Here is a 19,179-nt window from a genome sequence, read left to right as displayed (position 1 = left end):
TCTACATCTGTAGTTGGCTGAATCCGCAGATGCAAAACCCGGGGATATGGGGGAGAGGGGTGATTGTATTTATTCAGAAAAATCCACGGATAAGTGGACCCACGCAGTTCAAACCTGTGTTGTTCAAGGGCCAACTATACTATGTGGCAGTAAGTACTTCACATTCCTCTGTTGCCCGGTTTAATTTACCACCCTGAGAAGGAGGGCTTTTGACTGTTGCATTCTATGGATGAGACCTGAGGCCCAGAGAGATGCAGGCACAGGGTCACAACGGTAGCAACAGAGCTGGAAACTGACACTGAATTTGATGGGCACGAAGAAGTTAATTCAGAGCAAGAGCACATAAGAGGTGAGAGAATGTGGTCGGAAGAAGGAACAGGCATCTCTTTTCTGTTTGAATGGCAGGAAAGGTGTTAGTGACTTTCAAATTTTAATGGCTCTTTTCAAATTTCTGCAAAGAAAGTCCATTTGTTCTGAGTCAAATTTCCTCTTGACATAAGAATCTTTGTTCCTGCTCCAGACACCATGTAGGAAGAGGCACCTGCTCACTGCAAGGCGAGGTAAATGGTCAAGGCCAGCAGGTTCTTTTTCTCTAAGAAGTGAAAAACGCACTGGCAATGCTCACCTCCTCACCTTGGATAATCTCTCACCTTCTCAAAGGGCGAGCCCTCAGAAAACTGTGCTAGGAACCCAAGCTATTTAGGAAACAGGAAAGATGATCTAGAATAATGAACTACCACACTCTTAAAACAAAACATTTTATTTGATGCAGAAATTCTAAGGTACAAAAACATTTTGCAAACGTCAGCTGTGATCTACTGTCACCTATTTAGAGTATGTACAAATCAAAAAAGACATTGCTTTCAATGTAAAAATACAGCACACTGCTACAGTCTGTCAGTGCTCACTATTCCACCCCGCCCCACACAGGACAAGCTTAAAGACCAAACAAAGGCGGTGGCAATAACCACAGTATCCCACAGGCTCCCTCCAGGACACAGTAACAAGGAGCTTCCACAGTGGGGCAAAGAAAACTAACAGTGAAAAGAGAAGTTACCTACTCTCTAAACGAACACATTTGGTTTTTACAAAGTTTTTGCTCTGTCCAGACGATGTTTTTTTGTCAAAAAAAAAAAAAAAAAAAAAAAAAAAACCTTAAAAAAATAACAAACGATTGATTACACATTAGTATAATCCAATGGTAATTTTTTCTTGTCTATACACTGGAGCAGCCAGCTTTGTCTACAACACATACAAACAAAAGATTGCTTCTTTGAATTTTCTCAACCGAAATTTTATTTGACATAAACAGATAAACAGTCATGATGGTTTGCTTCTGTTAGACTTCTGCTTATTCAATTCAGAGTCATGGCTGCAGCCCTTTAGAAAATGAAAAAGCTCCTTGAAGAGTCTGTGGTCCCAGCTGAATTCTGGACAGGAACCAAAGAGCAGGAGGGAGGACAACCGACCAAAATTTCCAAGAGGTTCTCACTTGACCACTTTGCAAATTAGCCCTTAGGAATTGATGTCTCTCACCAGTGGTTAGACTGAAGTCTGCACCACGCAATAATATTGTGAGTCATGAATTAAAGGTGAGGTCTAAGGATACATAAAAAACAGAATCTAAAATTGAGAGGGAGGGACAGCTGCCACTCAGAAGAGCTGGTCTTGAAGAATATCTTGAAGCAGCTCAGGAATGACATTAAACACATAAGCACCGAGTGTTTAACCACAAGAAGGAAAAAAATAAAAATAAAACCACATATGATAAAGGACTATTGTCAAGGGGGAAAAAACATGACAATCGAATAATCCTCAGAATGAATACAGGTAAAACATCATTTTTTAAAAGTGCCATTATGTTTTTAAGTAGTAAGAGAAGCAGGGCACATAAGAATCTCCCTGTAATCCCCATCCTGAGCTTGGCCTTCAAAAAAGCACCAATGTGAATAAGGCACATTCTATTTGGGCAACTAAACTGAGTGTGAAGCTGGGAAACAGAAGAGCAGTGAAAATTATAAAGCCCTTGGAAAACAAGAGCTATGAAGAATGATTTAAGTAGGTGGGATTATTTATCACTGAAATAAAAACACCAGGGGAATGACTTCACGGTGGTTTTCAAATACAGGAAGGTGACCAGCTGTTCTTTTTCCACTACACGCTGAACAAAAGAAGGCTGGTTTGAATTTCTGTAAGGAAGAGGTACAAAGAACTATCTGATCAGCAGGCTAGGATACAGAATCTTCTTCGCTGAAAATCCAGAATCCCATCCACAGCCATATGTCTGAAATAATTCAGGTGCAGTCCTGACACCAGGGGGAACATGTTAGATAACCCACACTTTCTCCCAGCCCCCAAACTCTGAAGTCGGAATCAAAGCTATTGGCTTACAGTCAGACTTCCTTTTGTTTATTTTCACCCTGAATCTGGAAAAGAGGTGATATAGCAGGGATGACCCAACAATCCATCAGGACTCCTAACTTATATCTCAATATCAGGGAAAGCTTTTCTCCTGTATATGATTTCACGCCTCCAAAACAGAGTAAATTCACAGATCATTTAAAACAGAGAAGACAATGCAAATACCTGGCTACACTGTATACTCAAGGATTCCTTGCCCTATCCCCACAATGCCTGCTTTTTCCTTATTAAGTCTTGTCCTAAGCCCAGAATTGCACATGATCTAAAAAAGTGATTAAGCCAAGAGCTAAAACTATAAATAAGGTCTTTCAGGTTGTGGAGTTTAAGTGAAATTGTTCCGAGTGTCATATTTTTTAAATTTGGAGAAAATAAATCTGATTTTAAAATTAGTAACTGGCTTGCCTTTCTCTTAAGATACCATGAGACGTAAAGAAACAATCACAACATTTCAAATACATTTACAACCATATCAAATTTCTTTGGGGGAACAATGGGAAAAAGAAACATTTAGCGAAAACATTTTCTGGTGGCACCAGACATCTGTAATTACCATGGATACCTTTCATTTTAAATCTTACAAAGCAGAGGTGGCACACTGGCAGTTAGTAGGCTGAATCAGGTCTACTCATGTGTTCTATTTGGTCTGCATGCATTTAAAAAATTTTTTTAATTTAGTTGCCAAAACTAACCAGTTTTTCATATAAAAATCCAGATTCTCAGCTTCTCTTGAAAGATGGGAAGATCAGGAAACACTGTGTGGCCACAAGTGGCTGGAGTAGCTGCCCCCTGTAGCTAGGACAGGAGCATTTCGGTTTGCTACAATCCCACCATGCCCTACTGTTTCCCTGACACTGAGGGGGCATGTCATTGCCATTTATAGTTAGTTACACCTATTTTTTGTTACACCTGGCCTGCTACACTGGTGCCCCCTGAAAGTATACCATCTGTTAAGTTGAGAGGAATAGTTTTCACCAACGACACGGAACAGAAAAGGCTAACAACCTTCACATTGGCATTGTCCACCTCTCTCCAACAGACGCACGAAGAACAATTCCTATTTCTTTAAGAGAGCCAAAAGAAAGTGTTCAGGTGGCTGGAGACAACAGGGTTTTCTCTCTTTGGAGAAGAGGGTGTGTCGTTTCTTCTCCAGGAAGAAAGTGGCTTTTATTTTCTTCCCTTATTTCTTTTCAAAGAAAAGATGCTTGATCCTGAGGGGAGAGGGGGAAGCTCTGAAAATCACGTAAACCCATGTTCTCGGAGGGATGTTTTTTCTGTTTATTTGTACTTAAGTAAGGAAACCTGAGACTAGGGATTAGTTAAAAAAGACATCTGTGGCTATAAAGTAGTAAGATTAAACTTTGACAAATATACATAAACTTAAATTACTACACATTGATTCCAATGATGTCACTGTTGCTAAGACATTTTTTGAATTTCTGATCTGAGGCTATCTTCCGTTTTTGCCAGTGTCAATCCAAAACTCTGTCTCATGACTTTATGGCCCCATCTCATTTCGGGCTCAAAATACTATTACCTGGCTGGGTCACCCACCTGAGTACCTGGGCCTGGACCTGAATGATTTCTGATTCTTTCTACACATCAGTATGCCTTAAAGGCCCAAGACTCGGCCCTTAGTACCTTCTGCCTGATGTGTGGCTGAGTTGGGCCTGTCCAGGTTGATCTCTGAGAGAAAAGCACACCTTTACCTGGGCTTTCACCTCCCTGGTCATTCTCCTGGCATAGCTGTTTCAGATGCTAAGTCCTTTCTGTAGAGCATTGGTGAGTAAAGATAAACAACTAGCTCCCTACCTGTAACTATCTGAAGGCTTCTTGCTTACCTGGAATCTTGGACTTATCCCTGTCCTGTTCAGGGGACACCATCTAACTTAGCTACATAAGCCTTTGACTCTCAGGATCAAAAACTTTCTGGAGATCATCACTAAATTCTAGTTCTTGTTTCCTCAATGTCTAAAAGTCTGTGACTTACAGAACCTTTATCTGAATTCCATCTTATCATTTCCACTGTTTGGAACAATATGTGAGTCCCAAAAAATGAAGCTCTGCTTAAAACAGATGTTTTGCCTTCATCTACAAGGCAACAATTCCCATTCCCAGCAAGAGATGGAAGGGGCGGGAAAAAATAAAGCGAAACTAGTAAAGAAAAACTGAGAAGTTGGAGACCTCTCAACTTTTTCTGAGTTAGGCATTTGCACCGTGGTTTAATTACTTGGTACAACAGTTTGATGTTGTTGACTATCGCAACCATGAGTATTTCAAAATAAGTGACCAAACCCTAAATCCAAACTAATAAATTACCTGATTTTTGGACTAGTGCGTTTTTCCCTTTCCATTTTCATAATTAATGGGTTCATTTGGCAAGTTCTCTGCCCACACTCGTAAAGCCCAGCTGATGCTCTCCCTGCCTCAGTCCTCCATGCTGCTCCTGGGGCCACTTTCTCAGAGACGCCTCATTTCACATGTAAACCTGAATGTCCTAAAAGTGGCTCCTGATGGTTCCTTTGGGGCACACACAATTCCTTGACCTCAGTAAGAAATCTCTCTGATAATGTTCCAAAGTGAACTTTCGTATTGTGGCAAGTTTGGACTGATCGATCTCCTTCACAGAATGCATGTCAAGGACGGACCAGTAAAAAAGTCATATGTGGGCAGGAGCTCTGTGTCTGTCCTGTGTTCCACAGTGGCAACATGGAATGTTTCTTCTCCAACAAGATGCCTGGTTTTATGGGGGAGGCAGCTCTGCTGCTCACTTATCTTTCCCTCAGAGCAGCTGCAGGAAACTCGATGCCAGAGAACAGACGAGCACGTTCTTCTCCCAAGAATCTGCCAGCTGCCTTTACAGAGCAGGGACTGTGGCATTTGCATCAAAAACACACACAAACCTCTTCTTTCCAGGAAGGGTGTAAACCTTCCCTTCCCACCTGCCGAGCATGTGCTTGGAAGGAGAAGGCTCCATCCCACCTCCCACTCGGGATGTTTCTCAGCATCTTCCTTCATATTGGTCCTGTTTGCTGAAGTCAAGACCATGGTCCCTAGTGTGAAGGCTGAGGAAACAGGATGGCGAATTCACAGTACCTGTGAAAAAGTTGGGAAAAGATGCCCACATCCCATCACGGGTATGGGAAGGAGAAGGGAACAAGTGTTTTCCCCTTGGAAACAGAATTCTGCAGAGAAGTCACTGATAAAAACAGAACATTTACTTTTCTTTTTTTTAAAGTAAATTCTTTCCTCCTAAGCTCTAAATACCTGGTTTTGGTAGGAGCGAGCACAAGAGACAAATCTTTCATTGAAGAAGTATAAGAGAAACTCAAAATGAAACATGATTCACAGGCTGGGCTTGGGGGGAGTACTTTAAAATTCAAAAATTTAATGATTTCAGGCCCCATACCTTTGGACAATATTCGAAGAACATATTCATCTTTGTGACAGTCCCCTCCTTTTCGCCTTCTTAAAAAAAGTTTTGTCATTAGTCAAAACCAGTTCAGCAGATTAACTGGCCACCACCTCCACACACTGCCATATTTCAATGGATTCTGATCCCTGATTTTCTGAACATAGCTTTAGACCAGAGGCCAACCAACACATGAACTGCAAATTCCAGTACTACAGTCCAGGGGCATATCAGTCTCTTAAAAACAAACTTCCAACATCTGAGATACAGCGCAGTAAATGTACCACAGAGAAGCCTGGCAGGCAGATCTGGCCCTCCCATGACACCTACTCAGACCAAGAGGTGGCCCTGGGTGCTGAGCTCTGGTGCCTTTGCACATTGACCAACCCATCTGAGAAAGAATGGTCTAGAAAGTAAGCCTGGTCCTGAGGCAACCACTTCAGCCAGCCATGCCACCCACTGACACATAAAGACTCGTTTTATGAGTGATGATTGTATATTCAATCCCATTTTTGGCCTTCGATTTAGAGCTTTTTTAATACCCATGGCATCATAAGTTCTAAACCGAAAACCAACAGGAACATCGTCTGTAACAACATGGATTCCAGATAGACTGGCACTTGGTTTCTGTGGTTGTAATAGCATTCAAAGTGCTTTTTCTACAAAGCATTTCAAATCAAAGTAGCCAACAGTGAACAGGCAAAGTTTGCGGAGATAAATTAAGTCTGAATGATCAGTGCAAGTATTTTCCTATTTCTCTTTACATGTTCCCTCTCTACCTCCCAGGATTGGCTCTAATCCAAGGTCTGACCTAACACGGCAAACTTTTGTCAAACCTTATGGACATGCCTTTCAGAGTTCCATATGGTTTTACAAAATTGGAGATTTTGCCAAGATATCTGGTGGAGGGCAGGGGCAAGGCAAGGAGAGCAAGTATTGGCACAAGTATCACGCGGAACATCCTTGTAGGAGATCTCAGCTCCAAGTGGGCCACACAACCGGAGAGATGAGCTGGGGAAGAGAGAGAGGCGGCAGCTAAAGTGGCAATGCTTAGACTCTTCCATTTTGTTACAAAGGGGCGACCGCGTGGAGTTCACCAGTGTAGCTGCAGCAGCCGGGCTCTGCTTTACACGCCCCAGAGGTGAGGAGCTTGGACGGAAGGCCAGGAGGGTCCTCCTCACCTAAGGAAAGAAGAGAGGGCAGAGCCACACGTCATTGCACCTCACTGCACCAGGCGCTCAGGCCAGAATGCGGTAGGATCTGAGTCTGGACGACAGGCTTTGCACAAGTGATACAGGCATCCCAACCAGCTTAAGATGGGGCAATCTCATGCTGCTGACAGGTTCTAGTTCCCTTAGTTGAAAGTCAAGGGTTTGCATGCATGACTCCAACTAGTCGCAAGCACAGTAGGGAGCAGCCTGACCCGGCGTCCCGTAGAGGCTCCTACAGAGCCCTACCTGAAGCCTGTGCTGAGCTACAATGGAGAGAATACCACATCCGTGAACCCCAGGCTCAACAGACGTGGCTTTAAAGACATACGAAGGATTGGGGGTAGTGAACACTGCAAGTCCCAACAAAGATACAGGTCCATAGACCCTTGTCCAATATCCTTGAGACCCAAAATGTTTTGGTATTCAGATGTTTGTGAAGTCTAGGAAGGCAAAATAATGCATATGCTATATATAACATAACATGGGACTGGGCAGCTCACTATAATTTAGCATCAGCTCACACATGTGAACATTCCCATTACCTGGGATAAACTGACACTATCAATGGAATTGTGTTACTTCTCATCAGGTTTCACTGCCAAATGAGTTTGCACCCATATTAGAAAAATGCTTTCATGAATGAAGGCTGTGGCTTGCATCGGAACTGACCCACCAGCACTCTGTGTAACCCAGAGCCTTACCCAGGCCTGAGGAGGACGACACGCTCTCTGTCAGTGAGGATGTTTCTGTTTGGTCCGCCAAGAGCCCTTCCATCAGGGGCAGAGATAATTCGGAGGAGGGCACGGATGAGTCGTAGATGCCTGAGTCCCGCGGCATGCCCAAGGGGCTGACAGCTTTCACCGTGTGCAGCAGGGGCTGCAGGACGGAGCCGTCTCCTGGGCTGGCCCCAGCCTCTGCATCTTCATTCAGGCCGAGCTGCTGACTCTCCAAGTGTGAATCAGCCGGCACACCAGGAATGGCCACATCAGCCTTGAGGCAGAAATCACTCTCAGGCCCTGGTTTGCACATGACATCATTTAAAACCAAGCCTGAGTCAAACTTCTCCAGGACTGGCTCCCGGTAGCGGAGTAGGGGAGGATGGAAGGGAACAAACTGCTTTTCAAACCAGTCGGGCTCCTCGTCAATAAACTGGTGCATGTTGCAAATGGCAACGTACAGGGAGCGGCCCGACTTGCTCCGAAAGTAGTTCCTCCTGCTGACGTGTCCAGGGTGCTGCCCAGGCTCTGGGAGGCTGTGGTCTTGGGAATGCAGGTGAGAGCAGAGCTGGGGAAGGTTGTCCATGAGTTTGTACTTGGTGCTCAGGTCCAGGATGCCAGGAACATCTCCCTCACAGGAATAATCAAAGTAGACAGCAATGAACTTGCTGAGCGCTGCTGATGAGCTCTGCTTGGCCTGGCGGAGCTTTTCAGCGATGGCTGACACGGCCACCAGGAAGAGCTCCCCTTTCCCTGAGCCTCGGCCACCCCCTTTGTGCTTATAGTTCTTCTTGTCCACAAAGTACTTCATGCCTTTAGAACACACCACGATGATGAACTGGGACTCATGGATCTTCTGGATGACCCATTCTCTCTGCCCTTCTCTGCAGAGGCTGAAGTCTTCCCACAGGTCCAGAGCCACCTGGAAAGAGAACATGAACCCTCACTCACCTATATAGCCTGGAATGTCAAGTAACAAGAACGAGAATGTTACAAGAAGTGCACCTCATCCCTCAATCATTTAACACCACTATGTGTAGCTCCAGGTTACCTGGCTCTAAGGAACAGCTAACATCCCATGGGTGAAAGGAGGGCCACACACCAGGGCCTCTGCATCATGCCCTCATTTTAGCGTAACAGGGGATCATTACCACTCCCACTCTATAAGTAAAGAGACAGAGGCAAGGCACTTCTAGCAACCTGCCTAAGTCACATAGTATACGTGAGGCTCTCAAGGGACTTAAAGTAAGGTGCAGAGCATGAAAAACGGAGGCACTGAGGTTGGTCTACCTGTTGAGTAAGGTTGCCTGGGTGGGGGCAGGTCCTGGAAAGAAAGCTGGAAGGCTATGATGGAAGGATGTGGGTGAGGGACCAACCCCAAAGTGGGCTGGAAAATGGGGCTCAGGTCTGGATGCCAGAGTCTCCCACGATGCTGGCTGTCTCACATGCAGAAAGAGCGACTGACAAAGAGGACCTCCCCAGCCACTCTCATAGCCCCAGTTCAGCCATGCTGTTTACCATTTGGTCAGCAGCTAAAGAGGAGGGTGGTGAACAGTAACATGGCCATACTTGTCAACTCACTAGGAGTGACTGGCATCTTCCACCATGACTTCAAAGCGGTCTATAGGGTCACATCCCTATAAGGCCTTTAACCCCTAGGGAGGTCAGGTATGGAGTCTGGGGGCAGGGGGAGAGCTCAAGGGGAGAAAACTGGACCCCTTGGAGGGTTTCATCTTTTCAGACCACTTTCATCTGATTCTGCTGAAATCATCTCTTGGCAATTGTACTGGTCTCTTTCTTTCTGTATAGTTCAGAAATTAATTCCCAATAGCCATGGCCAAATGTAACAGCCAGTCTGTTAAGAGGAAAGAGGGTCTGAAATGACTGTCTTCCTCTTCTGCTTTGTGTTACCGAAGGGAAGAAAGTCCTCAACATTCATTGACTTGCTGAAAATAATCCTGAATCATCTTACATTTGCCCTAATTCTTCCTAACCTTATACATTCTAAAAACTAATTGGTATTATATACCAAGCACTTCAAAAATGTTCCTATCTTTGATCCAGCAATTCCATTTCCGGGCATCTATCTTTGGAAAATCATTAGAAATGAGGCAAACTTGAACTACTGAGATATTTAACAATTTTAAATAACTAACATTATAGATCATGTGGCTATTTAAAATAGCAGTTTAAATAAAACTGTTAATTTGTAAAAAGTTGTTAAAGAGACAGAAAAAGTAACTCCAATCCACCTACAATGCAAAACTGTATGTGTGAGTTCATCTATGCAGTTAAAGACTGGAAGAAAATGCATTAAATACTAACCATGGTTCCTCTTTTCTCTAGGTTGAGATTACAGACCATTTTTTGTCATCCTTTTCTAGTTTCTCAATTTTCTACAGTATTACACACATAATTGGAAGACATTTTTCCCTGAGACTGCCTAAAAAGTAGAGCAAACTGGGTTGTGTATATCTGAAGACAGCGTGGGGCACAGGCTTGAGTTTTGCAGTTGTTTCTTAGGATATGTGCTGATTGGTCAACCTCTCCACTTTCATGCACTGGGAAACCACGCCAGCCATGTAAATATGTGTTATTGACACTAGGGGGCAGCCTCACCACGTGAAGAGAATCTGAGAAACCCACCAGCAGGTAGTTTCAAAGCACAAACAACCCAACTACACAATTATTGTACAATTCCTGCATTTATAATAAATAATGTGCCCTATATGATGTCTTCAGACTTCATTCTAAAATTAACATTATAACATTATAGAAAAGCTACACATTAATAGCTTAACTCAAGAGAACTGGTAAAAAACCAGAGCAGACCATTTGAGCACTTAACACATTATTTTCCCTTCTTAGCAAAGCTCCCCCCAAAAACTGTCAAACCCTCTGCTGCACTTACCATTCTCTCTTTCACTTACCATTCTCTCTTTGCCTCTCCGATGCTCACCGGGATATGCAGAGTGACCACCTCCGCCCACCCCCCACTATGTGCTCCCAGGGCATCTGCATTTTCCCCCATGCAACTTCCTACTAGGTGGGAACCACTTAAGGCTTTTGAGTAGGTGTGTGTCAGGATTAGAACTAAGTATAGGAAACAGTTAGTGCTGGTGACAGGTAGGAAAGACTGAAAAAGAGTGCGAGGCTGACCCCAATTTGGAAGCCAGGCACTGCTGGAGGGCAGGCCTCACTGAAGGAGGCCTGTAGGCTGGGACAAGGTGGATGGGAGAGAGTGTGAAGGATGTGTTCCACCCGAGGTAAGAGTTGAGATTTTAGATTCCTCACCTCACAGCCACAGAAGTCCTGGAGGAAGTAGGCAAAACACTGGACGACATTCATGTGATTCTGGCCATCTTTACTAGAATAGCAGAGGAAGACCTTCGGCCGTGGCCGGAGCCTGTCTCTGGGGAGTGCTGTGGTGTAGGTGGAGGACTCGGAACTCTCTTCATCTAAATGTGAATATATATTTTCTAAATTGGAAAAGAAGACAGGATTAATATCTGAGCAAAACTTTGTCCTGCTGCCTAAGACTTGGGACCTAACGTTACCTTCAAGAAATAATAGGTGACATATCCACCTAGAGCACTCTCAAGTTTTCCAACTCCACCCACCACTGGGAATGGGACAGCTGATTTCTCCAGTGGAGCAACAAATGGCCAAAATTTGTTCTTCACCTAAAACTGACCTTGGGCAAGCCCAGCACACTGTAGGAGTCACCCTAGTCAGCAGAGGGCACCCAGAACCAGTCCTTGCCACCAACTGCCAATTAGCATTGGCAGAAAAGACCTTTAAAAAAAAACCTTTTTTTTTTATTGAGGTATAACTTACAAAAATAAAATGCATAAATCTTAAGAGTGCATCTCAAATTTTTACCTAGGTATACACCTGATTAACCGCCATGCAGGTCAAGATACAGAACATTTATTTCTAGCTCTCAAGAAGGTTCCCTCCTGGAACCTGACTTTTGTAAGCGATGAAGCCCTACATTCACTCTTACTCACACCCTTATACTTCCTTGATGCTCTTGAATTTACTATCCTAAATTTGAGAATAAAATTATGCCTGTTCTTTTAGTGGATCCTGAGGTTAAAAGTATTTTAATTCTGAGACTACAGGAGCCATGTGGCCTCCCAGACACCCACAGGGAGGGACCAAGCACTCCTAGTCTCCCTCTGTTGGCAGAGACCCCAGTCCTGCCCGTTGGGGGGTTGGTGGGGGGACATACCACACAGACATACCTTGTTGCTTCTTGCGGCACATCACAGTGAGGAGTGTTGCGAACGCCGATATGACGACCAGGGGCACAGTGATGGCGACAGCTCTGATGGGCCCAGCCCACGGAGAGTGCACTGGGAAATTTCAAAGGGAAGGCTTTTAATCTTAAGCAGCATAAGAGGTTCAAAGAGAAAAATTTTTTTTCAACATAAGCCACATAACAGGTTCTAGGACCCCTTGACCACCTTTCCCTAGTGCTGTTTTGGTGATTATAAAAGGATTCATTTTGAAGAACAGTCTGCTGGGACAGTAAATACCTCTGAGTGAGAATTTCGCCTAAGGAAACCTCCCCGTCCCACCATCACTTTTCTTCCGAAGACAATTGACTATTTATTTAGTTCCAGGGATATGCAACCACACTGGCTTTGATCTTCCAGGCATCAACATGAGGGTGGAAGGAAAGTCAGATTTGATGAAACATCCTTTAAGAGAAAGGAGCTCAAGTTTTGTTGTGTTTTGTTTTTATAAACCATGAAGTACAGATACCTTGGTCTACCGTAGCCCAGAGCCAACATCTCAAACAAAAAAATTCTTACCTGGCTTTAAGGCATAATGCATCACTTTTCTTGTTGTATTAGTGTCATCCACCAGCTGCAAAACAGAGGATGCCGTATTATTTTTTTTAAGTGATAGCATCTCGGCAGATCTTGTTCTTTTTCTATTTGAGGGCAGTGTGGGCAGGAGGAAAGAGAACAGGAAAGGAGAGCTGCTGCATGCAACCATTTACAAGCCGAGACTAGACATTAATAGATACATCTCTGTTTCACCAACTTAAAACTCTTAATTCATCACGTTTCCTTTCGTGAATCAAAAAGTTGTTTACTCAATGATTAAGTCAGCTGGTAAGTTCCACATTCTAACAATTTTCAGTTGAAATGGCATCTTACTACTGATTTAACTGGGCTTCCCTTAAAGCTTTAAGGTGTGTCTATTTAAAACCACATATTGATATATAGTAATGCAAGAACTAGGTGTCTCTACCAAATTGTTAAGACATATTGGTTGTCTTTGAATAGGAAGGCTATGGACATATTTTTAGTTTCCATTTCTAGTTTTCTTTTACTTCTAATTTTGTAGTATTTTTGATACTGGAAAATAAATCTACAAAAATAAAAGAAAAAATATATCATTTACATGCTTTTTAAGTGGTACTTAGAACTCATGTACATTTATACAAATGAATGTCAGCAAAAATCTAGAGAAGTATAGGCAGATATAATGGGTATAACTTTTGTTTTGCTGTTTTATTACTAAAAACTTAAAATTTAAAAAAATATCTATATCAAGTATGAAGAAATACTACATAGAAATTTTAAATTATGGTTATGTGGATTTTATGGTTACATAAAAATATTTATTTGAAATATTAATGAAAAAAATCAAAGACCAATTTTATATAAATTTTTTTAAAAGCATGTTAGGATCATGTATAAATAAAACTATATACACCCTTGATGGCCTGACATTTTAGTGTTGTAAACAGTTGGAATTCTAAATGAACCGGATTCATTCTGTGGAGTTAATAATAAGGTTTTCTTGAGTTATACACACCTCAATTATATAATCCCCTGGAGACACGTTTTGAAGGAGGCAGCTGGTTGTCTCTGTATTTTGCTCCTGCAAAGGAACAAACACCACCTTTAAAACTTCTTCTTGGATAAAGGCCCTCCAGATCCCTCTCTCCCCACAGAGCTGAAGGAGACTTGCCAACAGTCTCAATCATGTTTTCAGAACATGTCAATCAGATCAGAAAGCAACTGTATTTATCTGCCACGTTATCTGAATTTCACTTTGATAAAAGGCCCAGGGGAGCCCAGGACCCCTGCTATATTGCACGCTTAGCTGGTGGCGCCCTCAGTAGGGATATCTGATTTGAAGACAAAGAAATTATGTAGTTAGAATACCCTTCACTTAATAAAAGGGTAGAGAAAACTACCTGTTGTGTTTATACATACTTTATTTGCCATAATTTTAACTTGAGTAGAATGTCAAAGGTCAATGATAAAAGTGAGAGTCAGCGGGAAAGCAAAACTTAACACACACAGGAGCATGTCCAGGTAGGCACTGGGGTCTTCCACCACCACTAAAATCTTCTCTTGGTACCGCTGGGTGTGATCTAGTAGTCCTGTGAACTTCTACAAAATGTTTCCCATTCCCTCTGACGGCCTCCAGTTTAAGGACTTGGTTACTGAGTTTCTACTTAACCTTAGCCTATGTGTAAAATCAGGAGCCGCTGAAATGCCAGTGGAGTGGCTCCTAGATGTGGTTTTCCCATGTGCTGGCTATGTAACCTTCAGCAAACCAGGTGACTCCCTGAGCCCCAGGTTCCCCATCTAGAAAGTAGGAATGGCAGCAGCCTGTTTCATATGGTTATAAGGATTCAATGAGCATAAAGCTTGGTGACTGGTATTCAGTGAGCACCTAATTAACGTTTGAAATATAGAAGAACAAACTAGAAATACTTACTTTGATTCCTTGGTAATATTTTTACCAGGCTACATAGCCAAGCAGGATAGCTGAGAGACAGATAAGTGGGGAGGAAGGGGTGACAGCAGGATGGCCTGAGACATACCCAGCGGTAACATTCCGGAAGATCTATCTACCTATTGCCGAGAGTGGACAACGCCTAATGCTCACACTGAACCATCCAAATTCCAGGGGCTCAGAGTCACCTTAAAACACAGTGTTCCTTTATGTACACCTAGCAGCTCACCTGTTTACAGGTCTTTCGCTTGAAGGGTCCTTCATGCTTGAGCTTGTAATGAAGATAGAAGAAACGGAAGCCAAAGGTGTGTGGTGCGTGGTCGAAGGACACCTGCATGTCCAAACCATGCTGCGTGATATTCAGGTTTCGAGGCTTCCAGTCTGTGAGGAGAAAGGACCCGAAGTGAGCACCCAGAGGCTACCTGACACCATCAGGGTAGCAACACCATGAGAAAAGAACAGCTATACTTACAGGGCTTACAGGCCAGGTTGTCCGGCTGTAACAACAGGTCACAGGCTATTAAGAGAGTTGCATGTTTTTAGTTATAGGACAGTTTGACATTTTCCTTGTCCAACAAATCATAAAATATAAATATATGGCACTGGGTGCAGCTGGGAAGAGTATAAAATACATCAATTCGACAATGATTTTTAGTACAGTGCAATGAAATTGCACAATATAAAAATATTAATGTAGTTCATTTTATGCCAAATAAATGGAAACAGTATAAAGTCCCTCAGATTTTAAAAGCCAGTCAAGCATTACATAGCTTTAATGCCAGCAGCCAAGGGCAGCGGGACTGTGTTCATGCTACCTGCCACATGGAGGCTCTGCTTTAGCTGTAAGCAGAAATGATGCTGGCCCCTGTCTCACTGCGGAGTTGTTTAGGCACAGGAAAACTCTGGACTGAGCCTGTTAAGTGTCTTGGGGTTATTGTGAACTTACTAGCATTCTAACCTAAAATCCTTTTGACAAAGTCTAAAAGTGATATCCAGGCATCTACTAGGGAGCAGCACCAGCGCTGAAAACCAAGCAGCAAAGCCAGTAGCTTTGAAATGGGATTTAAATGTGATAAAAACACAAGAGGCCAGCTAGTCTAATGTGCCATGTTGCTAACCAGGGAGAACCCTCTGAAAATGTCTGTACGATGCTAAGAAAACCAAAGGTAGCATCAAGGTCACAATGATAAACACATCTCCTGCCTCCGTTTCATACCCTGACAGACACACTGATTCTGAAGGGAAAAATTAATCTGAAATTATGCTAGGTTTGACCTTTTAGGCAAGATTTTCACGAACACATTCTTTGAATCCTCTATCCAGTTGTTATATGTAAGGTATCGAAAGGTGTTGTAAAATGCACATGGTCTTTGCGCTATGCAATCTTATTTTAATTAAGAAAATGAGACCAATTGTTATAAAATAACTGCTGCATAGAAAACAACCACGGTTAAAGAAAAAGATGAGAAGAAAACAGCCAGAGTAAGAATTCTGCAAAGGGATGTAGAACACTGATGCAGGCCGAAGGTGAGAATAAAAACATCACAGAGGTTGAGGACCACAACCGGACCACGGAGGAGGGGATGTCAGAATGGACTGACCGCTGACCATCCAAGGCCGGAAATGCCAGACGGAAAGACTGATCAGGAAGGCAAGAGGTGATTGCTGCAGGTTTCAAGGTGCCTGGGCACCGAATTTGAAAGCAGCGATTCAGGCAGATGAAAGATACTGTATGCAGAACAGATGTTAAAGGACAGCCAGGCAGACAAGGGAAACCAGCATGGTTGGTGGTTTGAGTCTAGACTCTAGAGTCAGACTTCTGGGGTTCAAATCCCAGCTTCCAGAAAGCCCTTTGACCTCTCTGTGTGTGATTCTATATCTAATGATCAAGATGGTAAGAATAAACTCTTTGTGGGGTTGTCATAGGGGTAAACTGAGCATTTGAAAATCATTTAGAACAGCATCTGGCACACATGTTAAATAAGTAGAAAGAATAAAATAAATTTCTAGAAAATGGTGATCTCGGAAATACTGCCTAATTTTCTTAATCTCATCAGTCACTCACAGAGGCTACCCGCTCCTGGTAACAGGTAAAAGATGGAATCGTTTCATGCTCTACTCTTTACACCAAAATCAACCATCACGTCTGCTCTAGAACAAACTGGGAATGGGTGTCTGTGGTTAGATGCATACTTCCTGGGCCAAACCTCAATTCTAAAAGTTGCTTTCCTGGATATTTTTTTCTGGATGCTTTTCTCCTCACTATGTTTTTCTTCACAGCACTATTTGGTGGGCTCTTGAACACATCTCATTTGAAAAATTAAAAGCAGAAGTCTCCCTATGGGAATCAGGGAGGAAAGACATTCACCTCGTGTTCTGAAGAAGAAAGGGTGATAATTGCTTTCGTTTTTAAGGGAAGGAAAAGGGACAATCTTTACAAAGTAATCCGTCTCAAACTTCATATTCAGGAAAGGTTGAGATTCCATTACCTAAAAGGGAACAAAAACACACGTGACCTCATGCAGAAGTCACCCACCCTCTACCTACTGAAGAGAGCTTCATTCCTCCCTGACAGTCACCTAGACACAGTTCCAGAGTGGGGGACATGTCGGGTCTATTTTCTAAACCAAGTTTATATTGGACCCCTCACTGAAAATGAAGATCGACGATACTGTCTGTTCTTTGTCAAGGAAGCCAGAGCTTGTTAACACTGAACCTCGAAGGTGGTGGGGAGGAGCCCACATAGCTCCTGAGAGCACAAAGCCACCTTCCGGGATGGCTGCTCCAGCGTGTAATCTGAGAGATGTGTTTACCAGGGAGAGGTGCTGGAGGGTTTCTCGGGGAGTATGGAGCAGGCTCACGATGCTGCACTGTCATCCTCGCCCACCTTGGCAGGCGGGGTGGACCCCACAGCCCCTCCTTCTCCAGTTTCACAGACTTTCAATGGACCATTCAGACCCCGGGACAATGGCGTACTTCAGGAGCACATTCCCCGCGTGTGACTTACAGTCCTTTTGAAGCTACTGTTGAGCTGCTTTGGGTCCTTCAGAATCAGTTGTTGGCACTGTCTTCCCTCTGACTTCAGCTCCTCCAGTATTACCCGAAATCCTTTTAGGAATTCGATGCCTAAGCAAAGCAGAATGCTTTTATTAAAAGGAGACCTAATTACTTTTAAACACACTTTCCTTCCTCCAGCATTATCATCCTCTCCACCTACACAACAGAGTTAAAGGAATTCTTACTCTGGCTAGAACATTTGAGTTTACAGAAAGGAAAAAACACATACCCTGCATTCCTTTGGCACAGGCCAGGTGATTTTCTCTGTCACACCATTACTAATTAATTAATCTCTAATCTAGCCAGCCACTTCACAAATGCCCATTGCCTCTGTGACATTAGGGTTCAAATATTTAGACTCGAGTCATAATTATTCATAAAAGTCTGCAGTGGAATACATAATTTCTAGGTCATTAAACAGGGTGTATTCAGCTGATGATAATTCCACACACTGACTAGGGACTCCCACCAAACCATGTTTCCACTTTAAGTTTTAGTCTTGTATTTGCTGGCATGTTTCAATGAACAATGTACAAAATTCCCAACAAAATGTGTGTCTGCGCCCAAGGGGTTCCTAGGCTTGAGATTAAATAGCTTAGGAGAATGCCTATGCGATTTACAAAGCGGTTCTTGCTCTAATCATGCCTGAAAGGCAGACACCCAAGAGCTGCCCAGTGTGTGCTCTTCACACAGCACTGAAGCCCCGAGACGCCCACAGCGCCACTGAAAGGCGCTGGCCCAGCCTCCCGCCACCTGAGCTTCCCCTGCTGCACGTCCGACTAGATGCTTTCAAAAGGATTAAGCTCTGATGGCCACAAGAGCCAGTACCGGGGCTCTGTATCCCATGGAGACTAGAGTGGTCCAGCTGCAGCTGGATCCCCCAAGCCGGCCTCAATTGGCACGATATCGATTTCGCATTCTTTTTGAACACTAGACAAGGAGACATTTTCAACTCTTCCCCTCTCAGGGCCAAAGTAATTACACAGGATGCAATTAACCAGGTGGGAAAATTATGGATGGCAAAGGCCAGGGAAATCTTTTTCTCTTTCAAACAGGTTCTCCGATCCTGTAACTATTTGATGAAGAGCACATATTTTACGGTGGGCAGGGCAAAGGAACAACAAGTAGAGCTTCATGTTTTAGGGGTCAGAGTACATAGAGTATGCAGGTACTGACTCTGCCATGTTGTGTTTCAAGTACAAAGCTTCCTGCAGGGTGAGAGCCAGCTCACCAACAACCAGACAGGTCTTTGACCTGCAACTAGTAGATCTCACAGGAACTTGCTTTTTGAAACACCACCCTCCAAAAAAAAAATTTTTTTTGGAACAAATCCTTACTACTTATACTAATATTTAATTCATGCAATGTCCCCAGAACTGTTGCAACAAAAGCCAGGTGATTAATATGATTAAAGACTGCCTATCTCACAATATAATAAAAATTCATCAGCTGGGGTGACAGTAGAAGGGTCTAGACCTTATTTTTAAAAGACCTGCCTAAAAAATCACTACACCAAGTCTGGAAGTGAGGGTAGAGGCAGCAAATATAAACGTTAAATCACAGTAACATCTTTATCACAATACTATTAACACCTTGC

General features: G+C 43.2%; 1 protein-coding gene across 1 annotated transcript in view; it reads right to left on the bottom strand.

Annotated features, from left to right (window-relative positions):
- Window positions 1-744: 744 nt before the first annotated feature.
- Window positions 745-19,179, bottom strand: part of IL17RD (interleukin 17 receptor D) — a 63,070-nt gene continuing 44,635 nt past the window's right edge. The window contains exons 4-13 of the mRNA XM_006917519.3: window positions 17,533-17,651; window positions 16,894-17,014; window positions 14,998-15,042; window positions 14,755-14,906; window positions 13,593-13,658; window positions 12,578-12,632; window positions 12,005-12,115; window positions 11,052-11,236; window positions 7,743-8,679; window positions 745-7,011 (exon numbers count right to left, since the gene is read on the bottom strand). Coding sequence (XP_006917581.1) covers window positions 6,899-7,011; window positions 7,743-8,679; window positions 11,052-11,236; window positions 12,005-12,115; window positions 12,578-12,632; window positions 13,593-13,658; window positions 14,755-14,906; window positions 14,998-15,042; window positions 16,894-17,014; window positions 17,533-17,651 — 1,904 coding nt within the window. The 3' untranslated portion in view covers window positions 745-6,898. The remainder of the gene's footprint in view (window positions 7,012-7,742; window positions 8,680-11,051; window positions 11,237-12,004; window positions 12,116-12,577; window positions 12,633-13,592; window positions 13,659-14,754; window positions 14,907-14,997; window positions 15,043-16,893; window positions 17,015-17,532; window positions 17,652-19,179) is intronic.

The sequence above is a fragment of the Pteropus alecto genome, unplaced genomic scaffold (genome assembly GCF_000325575.1).
Source record: "Pteropus alecto unplaced genomic scaffold, ASM32557v1 scaffold75, whole genome shotgun sequence".
Taxonomy (NCBI): domain Eukaryota; kingdom Metazoa; phylum Chordata; class Mammalia; order Chiroptera; family Pteropodidae; genus Pteropus; species Pteropus alecto.
This window is presented reverse-complemented; position numbering and strand designations above follow the sequence as displayed.